General features: G+C 41.0%; 2 protein-coding genes across 12 annotated transcripts in view; one reads left to right on the forward strand and one right to left on the reverse strand.

Moving 5' to 3' along the window:
• On the forward strand, positions 1-13,983 carry SLC3A1 (solute carrier family 3 member 1). Of its 2 annotated transcripts, none has more exons than XM_059841193.1 (11): positions 1-1,018; positions 1,515-1,983; positions 2,696-2,875; positions 3,799-3,953; positions 5,010-5,135; positions 7,194-7,313; positions 8,080-8,204; positions 9,342-9,540; positions 10,266-10,412; positions 12,462-12,578; positions 13,402-13,983. In XM_059841193.1, exons 1-11 carry the CDS (start codon positions 854-856, stop codon positions 13,840-13,842), a joined length of 2,244 nt encoding a protein of 747 aa, XP_059697176.1. In that variant the 5' UTR covers positions 1-853; the 3' UTR covers positions 13,843-13,983. The 2 variants fall into 2 exon arrangements, with proteins under 2 accessions (XP_059697176.1, XP_059697175.1); XM_059841192.1 differs by lacking the exon at positions 1-1,018 and adding an exon at positions 1,210-1,406.
• The window catches only part of PREPL (prolyl endopeptidase like), a 21,652-nt gene continuing 7,053 nt past the window's right edge, over positions 12,049-26,647 (reverse strand). For 3 of the 10 annotated variants that reach the window (XM_059841184.1, XM_059841183.1, XM_059841185.1), the window contains 10 exons: positions 26,142-26,265; positions 23,549-23,837; positions 22,861-23,046; positions 21,215-21,418; positions 20,300-20,475; positions 18,689-18,905; positions 18,351-18,500; positions 17,278-17,404; positions 16,280-16,386; positions 12,049-15,452 (listed from right to left, as the gene is read on the reverse strand). In XM_059841184.1, the coding sequence (XP_059697167.1) occupies positions 15,372-15,452; positions 16,280-16,386; positions 17,278-17,404; positions 18,351-18,500; positions 18,689-18,905; positions 20,300-20,475; positions 21,215-21,418; positions 22,861-23,046; positions 23,549-23,837; positions 26,142-26,265 (1,661 nt within the window). In that variant the 3' untranslated portion in view covers positions 12,049-15,371. Of the gene's footprint in view, positions 15,453-16,279; positions 16,387-17,277; positions 17,405-18,350; positions 18,501-18,688; positions 18,906-20,299; positions 20,476-21,214; positions 21,419-22,860; positions 23,047-23,548; positions 23,838-26,141; positions 26,266-26,647 lie in introns of those variants that run through there. The other 7 variants (XM_059841187.1, XM_059841188.1, XM_059841189.1 and 4 more) reach the window with 5 other exon arrangements.

Raw genomic sequence — 26,647 nt, forward strand, 5'->3', positions numbered from 1 at the left:
AAGACATTGAAATGAAACAATTGAAATATAGTGAGGAGTCGCTAGCATTGTGTTGAATACACGTGTACGCCCTGAGTGCACAGTGCCTGCCTGGAAACTTCCACAGCTTACTGATATGATGATGTTAAGACTGTAGAGTCATTAAATGGGAGTGAACCAGTGTCAAGTAATTTCCCACTTCTGGATCTCCTGGCCCTACTGAATTACAGGCACTGGCACTACAGCTGTTATCTCAGATGCTCCCCCCAGCTGCCTGACCCTGCACAGGTGAGGCACTGCTGCTAGGAAGAGGAAGGATGAAGTCAGTCAGCATCAAATACCTGTTCTTAGCTCAGCTACTGAAGAAATAACACTTTTTTGAGTAATCTGAATATTGCATGCTGGACTTTTTACAGTCTATAGTTTATAGACTTTTTACAGTCTGTAGTTTATAAACTTCTTTCATGGCTTGAGGCAAAGATAATAAACACTTCCTTTGAGTCACAACCCAACCTTGTTTCCACTGCACTGTCCAAGAGTTTCCTTAGGACCCTGACCCTATGGTCAGAGGTAGGAGTTAACTTTTACTGGTGATAAGGCAGCTCCTCGGCAAATCTGTATTGCTTTGTGTGTCCTTTGGTATGCTGGGCAGGGGTACTGGTGGAAAGGGATATCTTGATGCTGATTTTAGGCACTTGGGGCCTAGGGCACACAGATGTGTACAGATGTGCATGTCTGTGCAGACTTTGGGCAGTGCTTTTTCTTACCTAGAGTAGTAGAAAAGGGGGAAAAGAGAGAGAAGGGAAAGGTTCTTATATGCATTTATTCCCCCCCCCCCTTTTTTTTTTAAATTTTTTTTTTATTTTATTGGGGTATGCATTTTAATAGTGGAGAGTGGGCTTTTCTCTTGAGTTTGGCTTGTGCCTGTGCAGAGCTATCCTGTCCTGCCCCCGGGCTGGCTCTGGGTGTAGCAGTCCACCGGAGTACCGGAGTACCGGGCTGTGAGTCGCAGGATCGGTATGTACCACTGCAGTTGTCGGTGCTCAGGCTTGGGGCTGGGCTGGGGCAGGTGGGTCAAACTGTGAAAAAGATGCACAACCAGCCTTTGACTCTTTTCTTCTTAGTTTATGTTGTTGCATTCGGGCCAGTGGTTGCCCACTCTTCATTCTCTTGGTGTCTGTGTTTAAACCATCCATATTCAGATTGCTTCAGGCAGGAGAGACTGTGACCAGTCTGGAAAGCTGCATATTTACTAGATCTGATACTGGTAAAACCTGAATTTCCCCCTGCTGTCAAAGGGAAGAGAAGTGTGGTGTACTGGAGAGAGCAAGAGTAAACATACCAACAATAGGCTCTACTTCCCAGGAGGACTGCCCTTTCTGGAGCATTTTGTTATCTGGCTGAAGATGCCGAATATGCAGAACATTGTGAGCACTTTGCCCTTTTTGTCCCTTTTTGAACTTCGACCAGTTGGTCAGGATTGATTATCAACCCAGAATAGCTAATTGCACTGTTTCTCATTTCACTGAACAAAGGTGCTGTGGCCAGAGTCTCCAGGACAAGAACTGTCAAGTGAAACAGCTGTGGTGGAAGCTAGGAGCTTACCTATGGAGCTGAGTGAGAAGGGAGGCGTGCAGAACAATGGATTTGTTCAAAATGAGGATTTTGAGGACAAGGAAACGGCCACTAGTAGCCAAGAAGAAATGCCAAAAACGTGCAGCGTTGATGTGGACCCGGTGGATGTGGAGGAGACTGTGCTGAAGCCTTATGCTGGGATGCCAAAGGAGGTCTTGCTGCAGTTCTCCAGCCAGGCCTGCTACAGAGTCACCAGGGAGATCCTCTTCTGGCTGGTGATTGCTGGTTCTGTTGCGCTCGTGTGTGCTACAATTGCCATCATTGCTCTCTCTCCAAAGTGCCTTGACTGGTGGCAGGCTAGTCCTATTTATCAGATCTATCCTCGCTCCTTCAAGGACAGCAACATGGATGGGAATGGGGATCTGAAAGGTGGGTCAGTTTTCATTCTTGCTGTGTAACAGTTGTGTGTGTATGAGTGTATATGAAAAGGAAAACCAGTGGAAAAGTACAGTCCAACAGACAAAGCCACCTGAATGGAGAGAAGTAAGAGAAGTTGTCAGGCAACGTTAATAGCGACTCACATTGCTGTGAATAAATCCAGGAGCTGTTTGCTCAAGTCAAGTCTAAGTGTAGAATTAGAAAGGAAGTTGAGAGATGGTGCTGAGAGCAAGCAGCAGCACAGCTGCTACCACAGTCAGATACCTCCACAAAACTGAGTCCAGTCAGGAAGATGAGTGGTGCTGAACACCTGGTCATGTTTGCTGGCTGCTCTTCCTAAGGAAAACTAAAACTGACAAGGAGGGGAGAAAGGTGTGTTACTTCTTGTTTTCTTCATGCTCTAGGTGTTATCAGCTGGTAAAAATGCATGGAGATGGGGCACCTGGTAGCAAGGAAGCAATGCCGCTTATCAGTAGCTGAGCTGAGACTGCCCTGCAGAAAGGGAAGGCTCAACACCAAAAGGGACAATGCATTTCTAAACAAGAAGTGATAGCCACACTGTGCAGTACTGGCAGGTGAAGGGCAGAAATTGTTCCTGTAGTTGCATGCCATAGTAACATGTCAGGAAGATAAAGGGACCCCTGTACAAACAAAAAATCTTTTGTCTTTCTGAACAGATGATATCCTTTTCCTTTTTAAATAGGTATCCAAGAAAAACTGGACCATATTACATATTTGAATATAAAAACCATCTGGATCACCTCTTTCTTTAAGTCCCCCTTAAAAGACCTTGGATATGGAGCTGAAGACTTCTATGACATTGATCCCATTTTTGGATCAATGACAGATTTTGAGAATCTGATTGCAGCCATACATGACAAAGGTAAGCTGCACCTCCTAGCAAAGTGACTCTGTCAAAAAGATGGACCTTATAGGGACTTCAGGTTGTGCACCTGGCAGTCCCCCCATGGTGGCATTAATCAGGAGCAGATAGAGGTGCTAGCAAAGGGTACAAGGCAGCTCCACAGCAGCCTGAGCTCCGTGATTGCCCTTTGGCTCTGGGGCAGAGCTGAAAGCAGGACAGAGGGCACAGGGAGCTACAGCAGCAGCAGCAGCACAGGGGGCTGCATGTCCTCTGCAAGGAGGATGCCTGTAGGTGGTGGGCTGGCAGAAATCCATGCTCCCTGAGGCCTGTCTTACGGGCATTGGAAGGCTGGGATCAAGCTGAGGTGCAGTTCTGTCTGACTGAACACGAGGGAACACACGCTTCTTTCCTGCCCTCGCATCCTTGCTTTGGTGCTTTTGTGCCTCAGACCAAATGTTTGCTCAGGTTACAGCTGCTGAGCTGAACAGAAAATGGTTTGTGAGTCTGAAAGTATTTGAGGTTTCAATAAAATGTCTGTTCTTTAAAAGGGTGCTGAAGAATGTGTGATCACTGATGCTAGGCTGGTGAAGTGCCTTTTTCACCTGGGAGGTGCGAGACAGATGTTGAAGTCAGAGTTAGTGAAAGTGGTTCATAACAGCAGAAATCTGTTTTGATTGTTCTCTTCACTCTTCTTCCCCTCCCAAGCTGTGTTCCAGCTCCTTGCAGAAGCCAGTCAGGTCTAACTGTTTTGGTAGTCTGGTACTTTTTATGGGGTTATTTTGCCCCTCTCCTTCACCAGACCTCTGGCATGGAAGAAGCCCAAATACCTCTGATACCGCATTTGAAAAAAAGATGAATGTTGTCTTAAAAGGCTAAATGTAATGTTGTAGTGCAGGGGGAGGGTTGATGGGGTTTTTAATGTTTTTGTTTTTATTTTTAAGGGCTAAAGGTGATAATGGATTTAATACCAAACCACACGAGTGACAAGCACCGGTGGTTTCAGCTGAGCCGCAATCGGACTGGGAAGTACACGGACTACTACATCTGGCAGGACTGCAGGCAGGCTGCTGGCTCAGTCATCCCTCCCAACAACTGGGTGAGCACAGAAGGGACACTCACACATCCCAGGCTGCATGCCACAGAGCAAAATCAGCTGTAACATGATTGTCCCGGTGTACACAGGGTTATAAATGGCCGGTGAGAGGTACAAACTGACGGTACTCCCTGAGTTAGTGCAGATTAAGATTTAAACCAGGTTGGGGGATCACTTGAAAAGTTCTTACTTAAAGGGGAATTTTAAAAATTCCTTTTGTTTCTTCACCTCAGGGTTAAATCTTCGTTCGTTAAACAAAGACACACACAGAAACAAAAAGGTTGGGCACAAGTTGTTCACACATGCCCCTTCTGTGAAAGGGTATTCTGTTCTAGAAACTGCCTGTCAGGTACTCTGAAGTCACAGTTGGTGGGGAAAGAAACAACAATGTGATCTTGGCTTTTGTCCTTTTTTCTGGAAAGTGCTCAGGCCAGAAAGTGCGTGTCCTATTTCAAATAGATTTATTTTAGATTAGAACCAGTGGGTGCATGATTAGGAACTTGTATGTTCTAAAAACTCCAGGTGGAATTAATACTTTGTACCAGTTTGTATAATTTCTCTTTAAACTTAAGAGTCTTTAAAACTATCTTAGCTTTTGGAATCTTTTATTAGAGAGATAGTGATAAAGTTAAACATTTTTTAACTTGCAGACTGTTGTTGGCCCTTCAAAGGGATAATACTAAATTGCAGAAAGCTCTAAGTTAACTAAGGCTACTTAAAATAAGTTTTAGGAGAAGTAATTCCAAAAGAAGTGTTCCCACACACGTTTTCCCCTCTATTCCAGATAATTCCCAATGAAAGTTAACTTAATAAAAAAATCTTCAAAATCTACAACACTGAACAAGAAATAAGTGTGGTAAAGCACAACTAAAGGGAGAACAGCTGGTGGCAAAAAGAAATGAAAATCATAAGTACCAAAATCTGTTCAAAATGAGGTCCACTGGTTAGGCATTTTGTGCTTTATTTTATGCTTGTAATGCCCCACATTTTCATGTATGCACAGGAGGAAATGTTTGTTAAGCTAGTCGTTCTGATTGTCTCTCTCCCTCGGCTGAGCAGGTGAGTGTCTTTGGGAATTCCAGCTGGCAGTTTGACGACGTGAGAAAACAATGTTATTTCCATCAGTTTGGGAAGGAACAGCCAGACTTGAATTTTCGCAGCCCTGCTGTCCAGCAGGAAATGAGTGTAAGTTTGGAACCCACTGGTGCTGAGCCGACACAAAGCAGGGCTTGCACTCAAGTGCAGAGAAGTTTTTTATCTCTGTCGATACCAAGAGTTGTTTAAGTAGCCAGTCAAATGGAGAGATGGCACCTTGTTTAGCAGAGAGTTGTTTTCGTTTTTGGAGAGCAGAGGCAATGGTGATTTGAATTACAAGGAATGCCTGGGCTTGTTGATAAGGAAGAGATAGTGAGTTTCGATCTGTCCACTGTCTGATGACTTTCCAAGGGAAAATGAGTGTTTTCCCAGTGAGAGTGGTGGTGGTGGTGCTGCTCCCATGGAATCTCATTCCTGTCTGCACTGTTTCCTAGCTGACAATGTGGAATTCATTAAAATATGGGGATGTAGGCCTGAGTATGGGGAGCCTGACAGTTGCTGCTTCTTTTCCCCTTTCTCTAAGTTATCCCTCAGCAGGTACTTCATGTGTTTAATCGAATCTGTAAGCGTTTGCCACTTTGTTCTGTTGAATTGTGGTGCATTCCTTGGGCACTGGTCTTCAGAGCTGCCCAGTCCTCCTGGGATGGTCTCTGCAGGGCCTCTCCCCTCACCACGTGGGTACTGCATGAGCTTGGAGAAACAAAAACCCTTCTGGCCACACCTTTTAACTCAAGCACGCAGTGAGATTTATTGAAACTCCAGTACCAAAGAGGTGCTGCATTTCCTATGCAAAAAAAAAAAGAAAAAAAGAAAAAGAATACATGAAAGCTGGGAAGTTTGTCCTGGTAACACCAACCTTTGGTAAATGTGTATGAACATCATGTTAAAGAATAATGTTTGTCTAGTGTTTTAATTCTAAATCCTGTTCCAGAAGGTTAGGAGGATGAGCAGGAAGCAAATGGACTTCTGCAGAGAAGCTCAAGTCTTTGGTTCAGCAGCACAAGGGCACCCAAAACAGCCAAACTCAGCAGCCAGCACGTTGTGGCTTTCATGTGTAAATAGATTAGATTGGTGCCAGTGAGGACCAGTCAGTGCTTGCTGATTGCAGTGCTGATACCGGTTTGCTTTTGTGCTGAGCACAGGTGTAAGCATGGACATTTTGGGGTAGATTCACTGTTGGACACACACAGGATTGAGAGCTGCTGCTTTCAGAATGGTGCTACCAGGCAGTGCAGCTCAGTGAGGCAGTCTTTGTTTGCCAAACAAAAATCTGTACAGCTTGAGTGTGCGCTAATTCTACTCCAGCCTGTTCAGACAAGTGTACTTCATATGTTTTAAGAAGGCAAGTCAATAAACTTATAAAAAAAATGTATTAAAAAATGTTTTTTTCCTCAGATAAAGACAAGTGTCACTGAAAGGGCATTTGCAGAAACTGCTCAAGAGGGGCTGAAATTTGGAGTTTTTTGTTAAAACTGGGGCCATTGAAACTGTAGTAATATAGTTAGTGAAGTAGGATATAATTTTGCTAATAGAGACCAACATTGGAATTTGATAGTGAAATTTCAAATCAATGGCATTTGTAATTGTTGGATAATAATTTCTTATATTCCTGCAAATCAACAAATAAGTCTGAAAAAAAATGTTAATAAATTACATCGGTCAAGTAAGAGAGAACAAATGTTTTAAGAGCTCTATTGTGTAAAAGAAAATTGGTGGCACGAGGTTTGTGCAGAACAACATATTCCTGCATATTTGAATCAATGTGTTCTAACTGTGTGCAGCCATGACATGAGTGTTCATCAACAACATCACTTAGCATGAGCCCAGTTGTGTTGATGGATGAGATTAGAAACTGCTTTTAGTGAGTCATGCCCTGGCTTTGGTCTCCTGAATTATGGGAGAAGTTAGAGACCAGTCTTTTTTTTTTTTTTTTAAATGAATGAAATAGTAAGACATAATTTATTTAGCTATTAATTTGACCTTAGGCCAACATGATTCACTTTAGCTTCTAGAAAAATTCAAAGTACAAATCAAAAAATGAATTGTTATGTATTAACACCTCTTTACAAGTTCAGTTTTCTTTTTAAGAGTATACTATTTTAAATGGAGTGGGCTCACTCAGACTTTTCCATTTTTGCTTTTATCTAGAATATTATCAAATTTTGGCTTGGCAAAGGAGTTGATGGATTTAGTTTTGGCACTGTTAAATTTCTCTTAGAAGCTACACATCTCCGGGATGAGCCTCCAGTGAACAAGTCTCAGAATGAAGTAATGTTTATGTTCTGTCTTTGCTTTCTTTCCTGCTTTTCCTATGGAGACAAGAGTGCCAAGAGTGCTTTGACTCTTTTGGGTCTTAATGGTGGCTGTAGGAAAATCAGGTCAGCCTTGGAAGGCGGGTGGGTCCCGGGCACTCTGCGCAAAGAGCACTCACCACCAAGAAGCCCCAGTAAGAACAGGAGAACAACTAAAAAACACTGCTATAGGCCATGAGTCACAATGAGAGGTGACCAGACCCTTCACTGTGGTTTATGTTACTTGCTTGTGCTCTGATAGTGACCTTGGTGTTGTTGCCAGGCAGTGCCAGCACCATGAGACTGTCCTCCTGTGGAGCTGGGGGTCACAGACAGCTGGCCAGCTCCAGCGTGGTGGTGGTGTTGTGTTTCTGTATCAAGGCACTGTCCATCTTTCCAGCCTGGTCTGAGGCCACAGCACCTGCTGTGCTCGCTGCTCCAGATGGGCTCTCTTGGTTGGTGCTCTGGGTAGGCTTTTCCTGCTGAAGGGTGGGATCCAGGATTATCAGTCCTCTGCTGCTCCAGAGCTCCTCAAGTGCAGTTCAGCTCTGTGCTGTTACTGTTAGCATGCTGAACTCATTTCGGTAAAAATACATGAACTGAATTTTTTTCAGTAAAAATTCATTCACCAGTTCATGTCCTGAGACATTCTTTCTGTCTCAGGAAAGAATGGGGAGAATTTGGAGAATTCTGAAACCTAGAGCATTGGTGAACTAACGTGAAGTACTATACCCTGCTTTAAGGAGAATATCACAGCCTATTCCCAGCTCTACCATGACTACACCACCACACAAGTTGGTTTGCACGACATCCTCCGCAGCTTCCGTCACACCATGAATGAGTTCAGCAGAGAGCCTGGCAGATACAGGTAACCAGCACAGCTGGCCAGTCTTTTCTAATATTCATCTCCCTCTTGCTAGCAAGAAAATGGGTTTTTACTATCATTCTATGCCACAGAAATGCAAATCCTCCAGTGCAGAAAGCAGTGCAGAGGCTGTACTGTCTCTTCCCCTGTGTATGCAGAAAGGAATGGGCCCTGTTAGCTCTGCTCCATCTGTGGACTCTATAAAGGTAGAGCAGAAAAGGAAAACATTCTAATCACAGAGGTACTAATTTATCAACCCTGTGACTGATTTATTCTTTGGTTTTAATAGTGCAGTTCAAGTGAGACACACAGTCAGGGTGTGTTAAAATCACAGGTTGAATTTGGAAAGGACCTTCTGAAGTTCTCTGGTCCAAACCCTGCTTTTTAGGGCCACTTGGAGCCAGTTGCCCAGGAACTTGTCCAGATGGCTTTTGAACATTTCCAGAAATGGAGACTCTACAGCCTCCCTGAAAAACCAGTGCCAGGGCTCAGTCACCCTGACTGGTGGGAGTTTCCTGATGTTCATAGGGAAGCACCTGTCCTGTGTTTCAGTTTGTGCCCATTGCCTCTGGCCCTGGCTCTGGGCACCAGTGAAAAGAGCCTGGCTCTGTCACCTTTGCACCCTCCCTTCAGGACATGGATGAGATCCCCCTGAGGCTTCCCTTCCCCAGGCTAAACAGCCCCACCTCGCAGCCTTTCCTCCTGGGAGTGATGTTTCAGTCCCTAGTGGCCCTAGAGGCAGACTAGGGGTAGGATTACTGCCCTCACTTGTGGCAGCACTCCTAATGCAGCCCGGGATGCACCCTGCAGGGGCACACTGATGGCTCATGGTCAGCTTGAGGGACCCCCAGGTCCTCCTCTGTGAAGGAAAGCATGGAAATTGCTGGAATGGAATGTGTGGACATGGACTCAGAAAGATGAAACCTCAGTCAGATACTTTAGCCTTCTGTTGACTCCTGTAGATTTTTCTCCAGCAATTTCCAAGAGGTACTGCTCCTTGATTCCTTGTCTGCCTTACCATTTCTCTGTAGGGGGAAGTGACCATAATTCTTAATGCTCTGTGTCCGGCCATTTCTAGCTTTATTGTGTTCTGTGTAACCAAAAATGAGCCAAAAAAGCTGTTTGTGTGCTTCTTTGTAGATTTATGGGTTCTGATGATGATGAAAAGGAAGATATTGAAGCAACAATGATGTATTATGGAACGACTTTTATCCAAGAAGCAGATTTTCCCTTCAATTTCAACCTCATTAACATGAAAAATCTATCAGGCAACAGTATTTTTGAAGCTGTCAACACGTGGATGAAAAACATGCCTGCAGGAAAATGGCCAAACTGGGCAGTAAGAGTTCTAGACCAACTCTCATAGGAAGGGCTTGTTCCTATAGGGGACAGAAACCACACACACACTCTGATTTCAGTGGGATCAGCAGCAGCCTGGGCCTGTGGCTGAGCTTGTGAAAACTCTCAGTTGCTGTAGTTGGAGTCCTTGGCACTGTCCGGCTCTCCTGCCCTCCAGTAACAGTTCCACTCCACTCCCCTTGCAAGGATGACAGAAGGGAATTTATGATCATGCCTCTCCCTCAGTGTCTCCAATGGCTAAACAACCAGTGAGAATGGAATTGGGGTAATTATCTTTTACCATAAACTGACTCACTGCAATGGATTCTGGAACTCGCCTGGGGCCAGGGCAGAGAAGAGCAGGCAGTGGAGTGCAGTTAAAACATTGCTCTTCTTTTTCCTAGGAAGCATGTTTGGAATGTGCAAAGGATCTTTTCAAAGCAAGCAGAGCAGTCCTCACACAGCAGAGAAAATAGCAGAGAACTGTAAGCAGGGAGAGTTGTTATGTGTCATCTCTTCCTCACTTCTGCCTCATGCGCTGCTGGCAGGACTTCTGTGTATTAAATTTTTTGGGACACAAGTTTGTCATGGCATCAAGGTACCTCACAGTCCTGGAAGGGAAAGAAAAAAACCCAAAACATTTACTACCTTGTTAAATTAGTTAATCAATTTCACATATGCATGACATTTTATAATGTGTGTTTAACAGAATGATGTTTTCTTCAGGTTGGAAGCCCTAATGCCGCTCGGATTTCAACTCGGATTGGGAAGGAGTACATCAATGTCATGAACATGCTGCTTTTAACCCTCCCTGGCACTCCTGTGACTTACTATGGTGAAGAAATAGGCATGGAGAACATTGCATCAGAAAATGTAAGTGAAGAGCATGTAAACTCTGGTCCTGTTCTTGTTTAGTTCCAAGTAACAGAACTTTCAAAACCACAACGTTTGTTTTGCTAACCAAACACAGTCATTCTCACTGCTTAAATGGTTTGCTGTGTTCCTCATGGCAAACCTCTGTACAGCTGCTGGAAATGGCCAGGCCAGAGGCCAGAACCAAGGCCTTGATGTGTGTCTGAACTGGTAGACTTCAGTTATGGATGCTGATTTCTGTCTTTCTCCGGATCAGTCTTGCATGGTTTCCAGCAGTGGTGCTTCAGCAGAAGGGACAGCAAGTGCCAGCACTGGGCCTGGCCAGGGCTTAGGAGAGGTGTGCTGCAGGCACATGAGGGAAGATAACTGAGCTGTCTCCTCCCTCCCTCCCTGGAAGTGCCCTCATCATTATGCTAGAGTCCATCATTTCCTGGCTGTAATTTAAAGGAAATCACAGTTCTGATTCTGTCCAAGCCATGGCTGTCGTGAGTGTGCCCAGGCTCAGAAAAAGGGATCTGCACAAAGGGGAGGCTGCCTGGTGGCAAGCAGAAGGGACTTTTGGTCATCATGCATAGTCTGTCCCAAAAGGGAACAGCTCATCTCTGCCTCTCCTGACCGTATTTGAGCACCATAAGAACATGGTCCTATGGCAGATGCTGCTTTTCCTGTGGAAAGCCTCTGCTAGGGAATGAGGCAGCTGCTGGCAATGTTAGAAATGGCATTGGCTAGCTTTGTAAGGGAAAGAGGTACTTAAAGCACAGGATCATCTCCAGATTTGTCTGATTCAGATGTGGGGAAATGATTCTCTGATTTAAAAGGAAATCCCATTTCCTCTGAGAAAACCCTAGGTCAAAGTATCTCCTGCATTTTCTTGCTGCTGCTGATTACTGCTGACAGAGTGATTCTCTTAAGAAAAGTGGCTCACCCTGAGCTCCTCAGGGTTCACTCTCTTTTAGTGGCTACCCTGTGGCTCAGGGCTTTGGAACAAATGCAAACCCACCCTTCACTCAGGCTGGAGAGGAAGGCTCCCTGATTAATGGGTGTCTTAGGAAAATGGAGAGTATTTGCTCAGGATTATGTAGGCTTTAGTCCCAGCATTTCAAACACTTCAGGAGACACTGAAAGAGGTGAAGATGAGAGGCAGTGTTACCAGTGTTGAAAACTTAGGATTTTTTTCCCTGCTTTTCAGAATATGCTAAAAAGGAGAAACCCATTATTTATAATGTCACAAAGCAAAGTGACAATTTCTTTTGTTAGGCTGCTGTTCTGACAGATTGTATTGAAAAGTGTCCTTTATATGAAAAACAGTTTTCATGGAAAACAAACACTCAAAGTATGTGCAAAATATTTTATGCCCTCTTATATCATTAAATTTAAGTGTCAGATCTTTTGGCAGCTCTTCAGTAACAATGAGGAAGCTTTTTCGGAATTTTTCTGAATTCTTCAAAATGAGAACTTCAGACTTTTTTTACATCGACACTTTTTAATCAGCTAAAAGCCAGTTTTCAATAGTTTTGCATTTGGAAATAATAATTTTACCTTTCTAACACAAACAGTCCTGTCAAAATTGTACCCCTTGCACATGTAAGCTTGAAGAGTTCTGGGGTGAAAAGTGCAATACTTAGAAAATAACAGACACTGAACAGCAATTACTTGTTGTTTACTGTTATTTTAATGACATCTCTTCTAAGGACTCATTACCTCACGTATTCACTCTCTGCATGTCTAGATATTTATCAGAATGTCTTGGCTGTCATCAATAAACTTTTATCCAACCATCTGTTGCAGAGGATGACAACTCTAGTAAGAGTCATTTGGGAATTCCACGTTTTACCCAGCAATGCTGTATCTGAGATGATCCCCTCCCCTCCATTTCAGGAACTGTCTTGGTTCTCATTTTCTCCTTAGATTTGGACCACAATTACATCCTCATTATTTTTAACTTAAACCAAAGAAAGCAAGACTGAAAGGGAGATAATCTGGGAGAGGTGAGAACATGCTATTCAAAGAATAATTTTTAATATGCTAATCACCACTTCTATTTTCTAGGCAACCCTCCCAGAGAAATCCCCCATGCAGTGGGATGGAAAAGTTAATGCCGGTTTTACTGAAGGCAACAGCAGCTGGTTACCTGTTAACTCTGACTACCAAAGTGTAAATGTGGAAGTAGGTATCTATATGTGTAACAAACTAAGGGTCTCAAAATATTTTAATGTATCTCTTTTGCTCTGGCTTCCCTTTAGTAGTGAGCATTGGTAGAATGAACAAACTCAAGGGGAAAAAAAGGCACTGAATGCTCACAAGGTTTATTAGAAAAGGAAATCCTTGTACAACAAGGAGCCTACTTCATCTATATTCATTTAAGCAGACGAACTACAATTATGATGTTGATGTTGCAATTTGGCTCTTTAACATCCTTTTAATCCTTCTGATATTAAATTGAAAACTGGTCTCTTTTCCCCCATTTCTATTGCTATAGAAAGCACTGGTTTTGTAACAAGAACTTGACATAGACCAACTCTAACATAAGTAGAGCAGCGAATCAAACAGATTTTGCTGACCTACAGTGCTACCCAAAATTGAAGGCAGGAAAAAAAATCCAAGATAGCAGAAATATAAAGCATGAAATAAACCCAGCGACTGCAGTAGACTGGACTCAATGAAAAAGATTCAGTGTCAAGCTTTGAATGGCTGTGGCTTTCTCCTGAATCAACAGTACTGAAAGGAAGCTGGGGGAGGAAGCAACGGCTTTAGTGCTGGGGAACTGTTATGCTTAATAAACTCTGTGTCTGCCACTCCAGACGTGCCAAGAAGGTGCAGGAGAAAAAGCAGATTTTCAGTGAAATCTGCAGGCAGATTTGAAGAGGGATAATTGTCAGCAGGGAATTCCGATAGGTGCGTTCTCAGCAGCCTGGGTGGGTGTGAGAAGGGAGCTGTATTTCCTCCCTGCAGAGCCAGGAACTGACCCTGCTGGTGCTGTCTCTTGCAGATACAGAGTGCCTGGTCCAACTCAACCCTGGGTCTGTACAGAGCGCTGACGTTGCTGCGGAAGGATGAGCTCCCCATCACCCGAGGGTGGATGTGCCACGTCTGGAATGACAGTAACGTGTTTGTGTACGTGAGGGAGCTGGATGGGTTAGACAGAGTCTTCATGATGGTGCTCAACTTTGGCCAGGAGTCAACAACAGACCTGCAGGCCATAGTTCCTAACCTTCCCTCTGAAGCTGTAATAAGGCTCAGTACTCATTTTAGCAATGCTGGTGAAGTGGTCAATACCAAACTAATTAAAACTGAAATGGGAGAAGGCCTGGTCCTAGAATATACAACAGCAAAGCCTGTTCATACTATGGAAGCTTTTCAAGGGAAGTGTTTTGTGGCAGAAAAAGCTTGTTATTCCAAGGCCCTCAATTTACTCTACATGAACTGTTAAGTAGAGGAGTAGAATACCCATGCTTTCATGTTAATTTAGAAGATATTAGCTTCAGGGAAATGCTAAAAATACGCCGTTTTCTTTGGCTTTTAAAATGTTATTTGTATACTAAATAAATGTCCTGAAAAATCATCTACATAATTGTCTTGTATCTGTATTTGTGATGAAAAGGAAAAAGAATGGTATGGACTCCCCCTTTGGATCTGTGGAGAAGATAAGTAAACCTATTCTAAAAACTGTCCTGTTTGGGCATGTATTTTTGGGAGGAGAGAGAACAGTTGCTTTCTGGGTGCTGACCCTGGAGGTTGCTGGTCTGTAAGTGCTCCTGTGGAATCCCAAGCCTATGGCAGTTCACTGTAACTTTTTAGAAGTCTGCAGATTTGTAAAAATTATTCCAAAGGGGCGGCCCTATATTTGCTAAAACAGGTGAACACAAGCAGGAATAGCATATATTGTTGTGATGTTTCACCTCTTCTCTCAAATCTAATAACTCTGATTATCCTCAAAGTTAGTAAGAAAAAGAACAAAATGTAGCTAATATCTAATCCCACACTCATAATTGCATTTCCAGTTGATTCTCCCCCTCCCTGCTGAGTGAGAATACGTTTGCATTTTCTTATTTCTTTTCCTGTCCCAAGGCTGAGGTGAGGGGTGTGTACTTTGGTCCAGAGGAAGCAGCAGAACCAACCCTACTGAATGTCACACTTGTACACGTGCTCTGACTTGTACCTGCTGCACCTGCAGCAGTTGATGTGGCCCTGGGTGTGCACCACACATCTCTTTTAACAAGCAAGGCACAGCAGATAGCTGCCCTCTGAGACAAGGCACTCAAAGCTATGAATCAGGCTGCTTTAGTGGGGGCATTCTTTTTGATTTACCCTCTGGAGAGACTCTGGCATCTTCTGACACATTGATCTTGTCCTCCCAAGGGATTTGGCACCTCCTTCTTAAGATTACCATGCAAGGTAAGGTAACTGAAAGATTTTTAATGTGTTCAGAGCAGAGTTCTGCTAAAATTCCCGTTCTTGAGAGTGCTTTTCTTTGCAGTTTGGTCAGTCCCACCCTATGATCAGTACACCATGGCTGCTGTGCAGATAGAGAGGGCAGCAATCCCCATCAACTATGTATGGGAATTAGTCCTGGAAGTAGTGAGACTTGAATGTCAGATGCTTTGGAGGAGTTCTGCTGCCTTGTGTAAGATGTGCCTTGCAAGAGATGCCTTGGACAGGAAGGCTGCCTGTGCCAAGTGCCCGTGGCTCTCCTGTGGGGCTCTGTGTGCTCTGGCTCTGCTCATGTAGCACTGCTCTGCTGGCTCATGTGAACAGAGTTGCTGGACAAACTCAGTTCTGCTGGCAGCTGCTGCTGCACAGCCTGGCAGGGCAGAAATCCAGTTCTTGGTCTGTATTTTTGTAAGGCAGTGCCACACCCAGCAGGGATCTGAGAGGAGAGATCCTCTGGAGAAGGTGTTTGCTTTCCATACAAATCCAAATCTGATCCAAAGTTTCTCAGGTGGTCAGTGTGTTTGGGAGTTATTTGCAGGATTTGCTGTGATGTTGGGGATGGGACACTTCCTCAAGTTCTCTGTTCAGAAAAGCAAGGTGTCTTGCAACCTAAAATAATGAAAATATTTTATTACAGAGTAAAGTTCTTAGCACTCTAAATGTCCAGGCTCTTGTGCAGTTATTCTAGTAATCTTCCTTTCCTACACTAATGCTTAGAAATACCTTGTCCTAAGACAGCATGGAGCTTTTCCTGAAATAATTCATCTTAGGAATAACTGCCACCACCACCAAATTAACATTTTCTAGGATTTGTTAAAATTAACAGTAATAAAATTTGTATCCAACTGTGACAGTCTGAGACATCAGTAAAAATATGTTAGGTCCTGGCAGAATTTTGCTTTTAACAAGCATGCTTGTAAAAAGTGCAAATTCTTGAAAGCTAACTGTAATAGCTTTGCTAGCACAGATCATGCATTTCAAAGTGTAAAGATCCAGCCCATCATGTATGTTTAACAAAATGAGGAAGATTGGAGTAAATAGTGTGACAGTTTTAAGCACTTAATACTCTACAGAGCAGGACTCTTCCTGCTGGAACGATGTTTTGCACAACTTGGAACCCTTCATTCAAAGCTCCTAGCACATTGCAGTGGGAATTGAACACTATTTTAAGGCAATTTCAATCATCTGACACTGTCACTCTCTTCTGTATCTGCACAAGTATATATATGTATAAAAATAGATATAATTATATATAAAGATTGCTGGGTTTTAAAATTATATATATATATATGTAAACTCCGCAGTTGCTCTAGCAGTTTTTCTTTATAGTTTAAACATACATTCAATGACTGCCCAACTACTGAGGCTGAAGTATTCCTTGAGGGGGGACACATCCCTGCAACAAGTTATGGAGCTGTGCAGTAAAGGGACCCTACCTCATTCAGTGAGTGCTCCCAGGATGAATCACAATGACTGCCATTTGCCTGGACATCTAGGATGATATTAGGAATCCAATTTCCTGGAACAATTAGACTGGTGATCACTTTACATTAAATGAACAAGGAGAAAATTAGGTGGGTATGTGAATTGTTTAAGGATAGCTAATTCTGCCTTCTTATCCTGACAGAATTTCTATTATTCCTTAAGAAAAAGAGAATTGTAGAGGGGCTTTCTGAATGGATTATTTGTATTTCTAATAACTGCATATTTGGAAAATGCTCATCTATTTAGTTTGTTCTGAGTCTTTTTGGAAAGATATGCTCTTTTCTTCCTGCATAAAGAGCACAACAGCAACCCCAGCACCAGCTGCAATTTCTCAACCACTGCAGTTATGCTGCTCAGAGACAGGGCATCATGAAATGCAGAAAAGGTTATTCAAGGTCTTTTTTGGTAATGATGGTAAAAGCCTCTCCCCAGACTGGATGGTACAAGAAAATTGTCAAGCTTGAATGTATCTTTCGCTGGAGACTCCCAAAGGTCTAACTAGGGTTAGGGTTAGGTCTTAACTAGGGTTGAGTTTCAGGTATAAAAGCACCTGTGCCTTGGCCTTTTTGTCACTCTAGCTTGGACTAAGGACCTGCAGTTTTACCAAAGTGAGAAAAATAGGTTTTTGTACAGCAGCAAAAATAAGATTTTTCTCCAAGGGTTGCTGAGAACTGCAGCCTGGCCCCGTCAGCAGCTGGAGTGACAGCGTGGGTTCACCTTGCCCTGTCCAGCTGCCCTATGTGGAGGCCTACGAAAGAGTGAGCCCCTCACAGGCTTCCAGTCTTTGGTTTTGCATCTCAGAGAGTGTTCTGAGTCTGCTGTGGAGCTGGTTTTGGGGTTGTGTTTGAATTCATTTAAGGAGGAGTCAATCTCTGTGGTCTTTAATTCACATGACTATAAAGATTTTGGTTCAGTTAACTCCATTTATCTGTGATAGCCTTATTCTTACCTTTCTTACTTGTTCTGCTGGCATGATCTAGTGCAGCCTTCCTGAGTTTCTGAACATACTGTAAAATTCCTGTTAGTGGCACCCGTTCATCATTTTCATACGCCGTGATAAAAACTGATGGATAGCACTGAGATTAAAAACCAAAACCAGTTAAACACTTGACAACTGGTCTTTCTCAAAGAGTAACACGTTTTTCTCTTACTATACAACCTGTTAGGGTTTATTTAAGAGCTCATCTATTACATAATTAGTGTTTTCTAAGAGTTTTATCACTCTAACTGCAAAAAGTATTTTGGTCTGAAAAATGACTTCACAGTTGGGCATAATCTACTTGTAAAAGGTCATAAAAACATCCTCTTCCCACTGGTAAAGGCCTGATGCCTGTCTGCTTGCTGATGATTGCAAAAAAAGAAAAAAGGGAGTAATAACCATGGAATGGTTTACCTTAGAACAATAGTTGAAGTTTATTTTTGCAATCTTTCTGCAGAGAAGTTGGTTTTTAAGTAGTAAGAATTTTACTTAACGAAGCTGTGCAACACAGCTAACACACTGTCAAATAAAGAGAGATTTCCCTTGAGATGACAATGTTAAAGCTATAGGTCCTCTTCCCTTTCAGTGTTTGTTTTTTTAATACCTCTAGAAAGGTATTACATCAGTGGAAAGTACCTCCACTTCCACTGGAAAACACCTCAGGTGGAGGTATTTTCCATCAGTGGAAAACACCTTCAGTGGAAACCTCCTTCCTCCTGTATCCGCAAAAAAGACAGTAAAACACAGTAGAATGTCAAAACTCCCCCACAAAAGAAAGCATTTTGCATGTTGAGATTTGCTATACAATAATCTATTACTTCCTGAAAGTCCTAAAACAAAAGCAAGTTTAAAAATTCATATCATTTAGGAGAAGGCATTGGGTTAATTTCAGTAGTCACTTGTGAGTCCAACTATTGCTAAGATTATTACTGAAATAATTTATATTGGAGGTTTTTTAAAAATTTCAGTGATCTACTTCTGGTTTTCTTATAAACCACTACACTTTATGCCTGAAGTATTCTGCACAGAAAGCATAGTTTTACCTGTGGCTTAATATTCTGGTATGGGCAATAGCTTTTGATATACTTCATACATTTTTCATCTTCTAATGGATTTCCCCATTCTTCTTGTTCCTCAATTGTCAGTGGGAGATGAGTTTTCATCATTGTATTTAGAACATCTACAAAAGGAGCCTTAGAAGTCATTAAAAAAAAAAAGTTGGCAAATAGTCCAGAGGACCTTGAATATCTGAGTCAAGGTGTTCTCAAACAAATGAGGAGAGTGAGCTTTGAACTGGAATGTTTCCAGTTCTGACAGTGGCACAGTAACACAGATAACACAGTATAGTGGTATAATCTGTACAAGGTCTGCAGCAGCTCACCTGTAAAACCATGGCTCTGATCAGGGCTGGGTCAGTGTTGCACAGGGCTCCTGCAAGAACTCCCCCAGCACTGGCAGCTGCCAGTGCTGTGTGTTTGGGCTGAGAAAATCCCACTTGGTGCAGCAGCGTGATGCAAGCCCTGAGGTCATGGAGACCTTTGAGTTTATTATGCTGACATCCATCTCTGTGCCAGCTAAGGCCCTGCTCTCCTCCACCCCTGAAATTTAATACAATTCAAGTTGGAGTCTCTTCAGAAAACATTACATGGCATAGCTTCAGATAACCAAAGAACAGCAGCAGCCACAGAGTGGCACATCATAGTTTGCTTTCCCAATTAACTCTTTTCTACTTTTGCCTTTACTCTTCTTTATGGCTAAAAGAGAAAACATGAAGGCAAAATAAATCCATTCATGATGATTGGTGAAAAGACTAACTGTAGAAGGGCACATGTGCTTGTGTCCTGGAATCCACAGGAAAAGCCACACTTTAGGAAATGACATTTTCATTGTAGGCAATACACAGTCAGATATTATATTTTTATACAGGAAACTATAAAAATATTGAAAACATTTCCAATACTTCCATTACTAACACTATTACTTATTAAACACAGTAAAATAGTATTTCTGAGCTCCAAAGCAGACTCTCAGGATTTGTCTTCTGCTTAGCTTAAATTTTGAGACTGTTAGAAAGTTGGGTTTGGGTTTTTCCCCCCCTAATTTGTGAATTTCAAATGCTACTTGAAATGTTACGTTTTGTAGTACAGAATTATAAAAATAATTTATACTTCTTTCTATGCAATCACAATTTTGGTTCTAAGCCAACTGAAGCTTCCTCTTCTGGTTTCAAGTTTCAAATGGACTATTTGATTAGCTTGCCATCTTTGGATGACAAATCCATCTTCATCTAGGACTGACCTGCATCTTAAGATTCCCAGTGGGGTGTGAGGAAGAACAGCACAATGCTTGCCACTGAGTGCAGCAGACTGAATATATTTGCTGAATTTGTTTTGGGACTGGTATTTCCAACAATTACTCATTCCTCCCCTTCCCTCCCCTCCCTAAAGTGATTCTTTTGTTATCTTCCTTAGCTACTGAGAAAAATTTGAAGCCCATTGTACAGTTTTATAAAACTGGTAGATTTGTAGCTAAACTAGAGACAGATGATTTAGCCAATAAAAGAATAAGGGCTGCAGGTTAAATGCTAAGTTGTTGCTGTGGAATGTAAATGGCTTTCAGAAGACACAGACTGAGCATTAGCACACAAAGCTCTCAGAAGAAGAGGGAGATAACATGTCATGGAAATCTGAGCATCTCACCAAATTTTTTCTTGAGCAAAGATGAGACAAGAAGTAATGAGAATTGAAAAGATTAAAATTTACATACAGCCATCATGCAGATTTAAGAAACCTAAAATGTAGTGTGCTTTTGTGGTTTTATTCCCTGAGGTAAATTTAAAAACTACCTAAATAAAAAAATCTAAGAAGATATGAATAATTAGGTACAGGTACACAAAAAGAAAAATTATTTTGGTGCATCTTCAGTTGTATATGAACAAGTACCTGTGTATCCTGCAAAATAAAATCTTATTTCCATTTTATATTTGACTTACCTAACATGGCAATATGCTAATATCCAACCCTCTTCAATTAACATCAGCTTCTCTTCTTTAAAGCTCATGTTCAAATCTATGCCATAAGCTCCATATACATGAACTAGAAGTGGTCTCCTGTGTAGTTCTTTAGAATTCTTATTATGAAAAACTGTAATTGGCACCAAAGTTTCATCCTGGAAAAGAAGGAGTAGTTTTACAATAAGGGACATTGCAGAAATCTCAATGACACATGGCAATGAAAACTTCAATTATTTATTTTAAAATGTGTTTTTTTGATTACAGTAATTTTTTTTCACTTAGAGTGTACAAAGCACTCTTGAAAAATAAAGCCTGAGACTGAACCTCTGCTGTGTGGGCTTACAGATGCAGAGTATAAATTCATTTAAGTGCAACACCTGAGGAGTTTTTAAACTATCAAAGCACCCAAGTCTTCCTTCCCCCTTTAACACCAAGAATATATGTTATTAACAGTCGAGTTTACCACTTACCACAGTACAAACTCTTTATTAACTTCTCCAAATTTTTAAACTCAGGCTGTTAAAACTTTCCTTTCTTGATCTGCACTGTGCAGCTGGTTGTGGGGTGTTCTTTTCAACAGCTGGCACCTTTTTCATTTATCATGTGGAGTACAATACCATTACATCAACTAGCAATTCTCACTTATACTAAGCTTCTTGACTCATCGTGTGCTGTTATCTCCTGTGGAATACCCAGGTTAATGGAAAAAAAAAAATCACGACTCTTTCTTGTTCTTCTCTGTAGCACTGAAGAAAACACCCACTGTTTAATAACTACAGCACCAACTGCTCTTTACATTTTTTAATCTCTGTTCCCTGCCAAATGCACTTTCTTTAAATGGGTGGGGAGGAAGGAAAGAATAAAAGGAATGGGAAAAAGACTAAAAAATCTTACCTCGCTTTTAGCTAGTAAACGTGTAGTGTGACAATTCGTAATAATTGGTACCTCTTGCACAGCTTGCTCAATGAGATTATTTTCTTTAAATGAATATGCAAAACGCTTAGGGGGGTGTACTGGGGAGGAGAGCTGAAAATAGCAGGTGCTGGTGGTATATTCAGGATGAGATTCCAATTCAAATTCACAGGCCCACGTAGGCAGCTGAGAAAACATGGCATTTCAAGTGAGACCCTTACACTGCTTCTGTAAATTTTGCTTAATATGTCCTCCAGAGTAAAAGACTTTGGATATTAACTAATTATCTTAGTTTGTATTTAGCACAATCCATATTTCATTTAAATCCAGTAACAAAACAGTCATGAAGTGATAGACTGGTGAACTTTTCCCCGTAAAGTTGGACAATGAATTAAAACAAAAAATAAATTCAAATTCAGTTTAAAATTGGTATTAGTGCAGACTTTTTAAAAGAAAACATTTGAAATTATTCTGCATCAGTTTTATTTTTTAGGTCTTATTTTTCCATGCATTTCCAGTTCTACTTCAACACGTTATACAGCCAAGTCCATGTCAGCTATTATGCTTTTACTGTGAGTTAGCTCAGTAATGCTAAGCCACTGAAAACCCCTGCCTCTTAACTTTGTTCCTAGTGCCAGCCATTGTGAAGAACAAAACCTTTTCCTGGCACATTCACCCTCAGATACTTACTGTTATTATATTTAAGGTTTTTAACTCTGCTAAGAATGAAAGAAATCAAGATTCATTCTTTGAGAGCAGCAGGGACATAGCCAAACCCTCTGCCAGACCATTACTTACTTGGGTTAGGTTCCTAGAGGCTTCTGAAAAGGCAGCAGAAGTCCAAGTTCTCCTGAGTAACTGCAGGCCCTTTCTGAATAAATAAACTACGGCCATTTAAAAAAATTGAAGATTTTGGAGACCATACAGTGTACTTTGTCAAAAAGCTTTTTTTGTAGCAGTTTTATAGAGTGCAGCATTGGCAGCTTGTTGCAATAAACTTGTGATTTGTTCAGACTGTTATTTTTCAGGAAAATAAATCAATTAAATATTTCACCTGAATGGTCTTCAGAAATTGGATTTGGCTTAAGTCACTTTGTTTTTAATCCACAGGTATTTAATAACTAGAGAATGGAAGCAAATCCTTTGCACCAATTGTACTGCAATATCAACTCTTCCCATTTATTATGGGACAGTGTCCATACTTGTTTTCTGAACAAGTATGATTTCTGATTTCTTTTTCCTGTGGGAGGGGCCTTGCTTACACCAATGAGTGTAGGGAAAAAAAGGCTCAGTAAAACTAAGTAGAGCATTTAGAGAACTAAGTTCTGTTTTACATTAGAAATCAGCTGTATTGTGAAGAGCTTGACTGTAATCCATTGAAGAAAGAACTGGCTCACAGGATAGCTGCTCTTTAACTTTCTAAATGCTGCAATAAGCCACCACATCAAATCCTGAAGAACAGCCACAGGTAATACAATTAGTCATAAGGATGAAATTGCCAGTATTAATAGTTTCTAAACCGCTTTTTGCTTTCGGAGTTTATCTTTGCTTTCATTATGCAATGCCAAAAAATAAAAAAAAAAGAAGCTGGAAAAATATGATGCTGCTTAAACCAAGCTAAAACATACCTTTATTGACTGAACTGAGTGTGAAACAAAAGAAATCACTTTTAAGTAAAGACGACCAGCATTCTTCAGGAACATAATACAGTCATCACTGAACATCTCAAAGTCTACTAGCTTGGTTTTCCTTTCTGGTGCATAAACTAACTGCCAATTCTCCTTGCCACTGGAAGCTACTGGTGCCTTCATCAACTATAAAATAAAAAAGCCAAACAACCTTGTATTACTAAAATGTACTAAGAGTTACAAATGTAAGGTACAGACTTATAGGTGATTTCATACATTTTTCTTGCAAAAAAAAAAACTTATTTGTATTTGGGGTGTTTGCCTGTCTAAAACTGGAGATTTTTAAATTCCCTTTACTTAGGCAAAATGGAAGTATAATGCAATAACATTAGGAGAAGACAAAGTCTCAAAGAGTACTCTACAGGAGACTGTAATACAGTAAGTGCTTTCAGTATGGCCAGCACAGTTGTAGGTGGGTTTGATTACACAAACTGAGATGACCAACTCAAGTTTTGATACAGGGGAAAAGACTGTTGAACCATAGTAATTTCTTGATGCTGTCAAAGGAGTTATGATCAAACTGGTCTACAGGTGAGACTCCATGCAGCACGATCAGTCTTTTTAATCCATGCAGCTCTCTCTCTTAATTTATTTCAGTAAGCTGTGATGAACAGAATTAAAAGCCAACCTTACTATTTCCATATGACCTGCAATAGGCATCTAAATTAATCCTATGAATGTATTTATCAGTCAAAATTGCCTTATATTCTGCAGGTTCTCCATATGTAGTAAGAATGTACAACAGGTCCTTCCTGTGCTCAATGTGGTAAATGAGCCCCGTGGTTCGTGCTTGTACAAGAGCAGGCGACTCAAAGGGATGTCTGCAGTCAACCAGCCAAACTTCTGAGGTTGTCTTGCTGTTGCTGTTGATAGTGAGAAAACACCTGTCTTTTGTGCAATAAAGGTCTACAAAGAATCTGTAGGGAATCATTAAAAAAAAAAAAAGGAAAAGAAAAACTTAAATTTTATCAGTATTTTAAAATACATTAGTTTTTTCAGAATCATGGGCTTCCATCTGCAAGGTAAGAAACAACATTTCTGTAAGCAGACTGGAGAAATTTAAGGCTACTTGGCTCCCAGACCCACTTCTGCTGCATTTACCCTGGTATTTAAAACCCTTCAATCTTGTGTGTGAAACCTGAAATCTGCAAGGAAAGCAATTTAGTTGTTGCCCAACTAAATCCAGGTTTTTGTATCATTGAGCTAGACTGGAAGCTTGTTTATGCATACAGGCTTTAAAATTTAGGCAGAATGTAGAACTTTTTATTGAGCTTGTAACCCTATTTAAAATAAAAAAAGTAGTAATGGATAGTTAAAATAAGAAATGACATCATGTGGGAACAGCAATAACAAAAGTAAGAGCTATTAAAAAAATAAATTGATAAAATGTCTATGTACTACTGACCTAACTGTCTGAAGCAAATAAGACAAAAAGTTCTACTTAAAAAGAAAAAAAGCACAGAGGCTTGTATGAGGCAAGATGGAGAGTGTTGGAGTGATAAAACTGGAAACTAGGCACTAGTTTTGGAACTAAGAAACTAGGAACTACACACTGGATTTAAATCCGTCTAAAATCTAGAAACAGAAAGCAGAATGATAACCACTGCCTGGATGCTAATAGTAGAAAAGTTCAGGCTGAAATTCAGATTCAAATTTCTGTGAGTCATCTGAATTTACTGGAATGTCACATCTTGGATCAGAACAGTCTCTCTGCCATTTTGAACCCTTAAGACTGGATGCTTTTAATAGCAAAACTGTCCAACACAAAGATCCAGATTCCATCAAGAAAATGTAGGGTTGAGTACCATAATCTGCATCACACAGATCAGATACATGACTGCAATGATGATCTCTCTAGGATTCAGAGAATTTGACTGGTGAAGAAAAGGATGCTTTAGATAGTATTTTCAGTGCCTTTAATTATTTGCAGGTGGAAGATCTCAAATTTTTTTGGTACTATTGTTTTTTCTAATTGCACTCTCTTGACATCTTTAGGACAGGCACAGAGGGGGAGAGCTAAAGTCTGCAAGAAAAATCAGCCTCCTGCCTGTCTAATACCCATGAATTTGGCAAGAATGTGGCACTGCATTCAGTAGAGATTCCAAGAGTTCAGCTCTGCTGATCCTGCCTCTAAGAGGGTTAAGCTGAAATGCATATTATACTTCTCCCCAAGGATTATGACCTTGGTATTACAATTTTTTTAATCTTTGTAGCTTTTAAAACAAAGTCAAGAAATTTTCAGCTTCTAAAAAAAGATTTGATTGCAACTAGAAGAGCTGGTGAGATGCAGAACAGAACTGCTCAATGGCAATACAAAAGAACGTCTTGCCATCTCCGATGAAGGAGTTCAGCTATGAGCTGCAATAGCACATGAACCTTTAGAGTAAGTTTCTAGTAGATCTACTGTAATGACTGTGACCTTCAGAATTATGCCAACAGTTTCCCTGTGGGGAAGTGCCAGGTCAGTGCAACTTGATTTTCCAAAACGATGCATCAAATGCAGCTGGAAAAAAAAGATCTTATTTATTCCATCTCCATTGCAGATTCTTTTATTTGTTTTCATTTTTTTTTCCAATGAAAGTATAATTGGCATTTCTTTACTGAATATGTAACTTGAATTAAGAATAATCACAAATATTTATGCAATGCTGTATAAATATACCATGTGCTACAATGCTGAAAAGCTAGTTCTGTGCTCAACTTAGCAAAGAGCCTTCTTGTCTTCCTAAACCACTGCTTAAAGAAAGGTTATTGAGAGGGTATTCAGTCAACAATAGTTCTGTCTCTTGGAATGTTGTAATGATTTTGCTCATCCATTACCCAGAGCAAGGATTAGCCTGAACTTCAGTATTTTTTTAAAAAGATGTATCAGACATCAATAGCAGAGAAAACAAAATGAAATCCACAGTCTGATTTACCCTGTATGAAACTGTCACACATTCATTAAAGGACACCCTGACCTGAGAGTGACCTTGACATTTATAAACTCAGCTGAACTCATGAGGTAAGAGAGGAAAGTTAAATCTCTGTTGATCACATATCAAAAGGAGAACTGAGCACATTCTTAGGCTGTATAAGGCACTACTGACTGCAGAACACAAAAATGCATTTTACTATTTGAAATAGGATATGGAACACTTTGTTTTCCAAACCAGTTGTATTTTACATATAAAATACTCTAAAATATGTAAAGGACTTCTTATATTTTAGGTATGTATTACCTTGCATCTTGTTCTGTATAAACTAACTTAGTATGTTCCTGGTAAGTGAAAGTGGTCATGAATACATTCTGGCATTTAAGGTTCTTCTGAACTGTGTAATACAGAACATCATGTGCAGCCCATTCTGGAAAAAAAGACAAATGCATATCACATTCAGAGAGGAGATGATATTACCAAGAGAAGATGGGACTACAATGGACATGACCCAGGGCTGAAAAAGGTGGGTTGCAGGTGGCATGGAACTGAGGACAGCACTTCTGCATCCTGTGGGGACTAAGGTAAGAGCCAAAAGGTTTTTCCATGTTTTCTCTGAATACCACAGAACAAGAATCTCATAATGCATTGAAAAAAAAGCAAAAAAAAAGCTGAGGTCAATGTTGCAGGGCCCAGCAATAGGAAGCTGTTGACCCTGTGTGGGTTCTGGAGGTAACAAGAAAATAAGAGATGTGTCTGTTTAAAACAGCAGAGAAAAAGAGGTTTACATGGAGTCAGCAAGATAATAAAGA

The sequence above is a fragment of the Haemorhous mexicanus genome, chromosome 3 (genome assembly GCF_027477595.1).
Source record: "Haemorhous mexicanus isolate bHaeMex1 chromosome 3, bHaeMex1.pri, whole genome shotgun sequence".
In the NCBI taxonomy this organism is placed as follows: Eukaryota; Metazoa; Chordata; class Aves; order Passeriformes; family Fringillidae; genus Haemorhous; species Haemorhous mexicanus.

Bases quoted from the DNA above. Each gene is read 5' to 3' on its own strand.
- SLC3A1 (XM_059841193.1), top strand. From the start codon at position 854: ATGCATTTTAATAGTGGAGAGTGGGCTTTTCTCTTGAGTTTGGCTTGT. The intron at 7,314-8,079 runs GTAATGTTTATG...CCCTGCTTTAAG, and splicing joins TGAACAAGTCTCAGAATGAA to GAGAATATCACAGCCTATTC. The intron at 8,205-9,341 runs GTAACCAGCACA...GCTTCTTTGTAG, and splicing joins AGAGAGCCTGGCAGATACAG to ATTTATGGGTTCTGATGATG.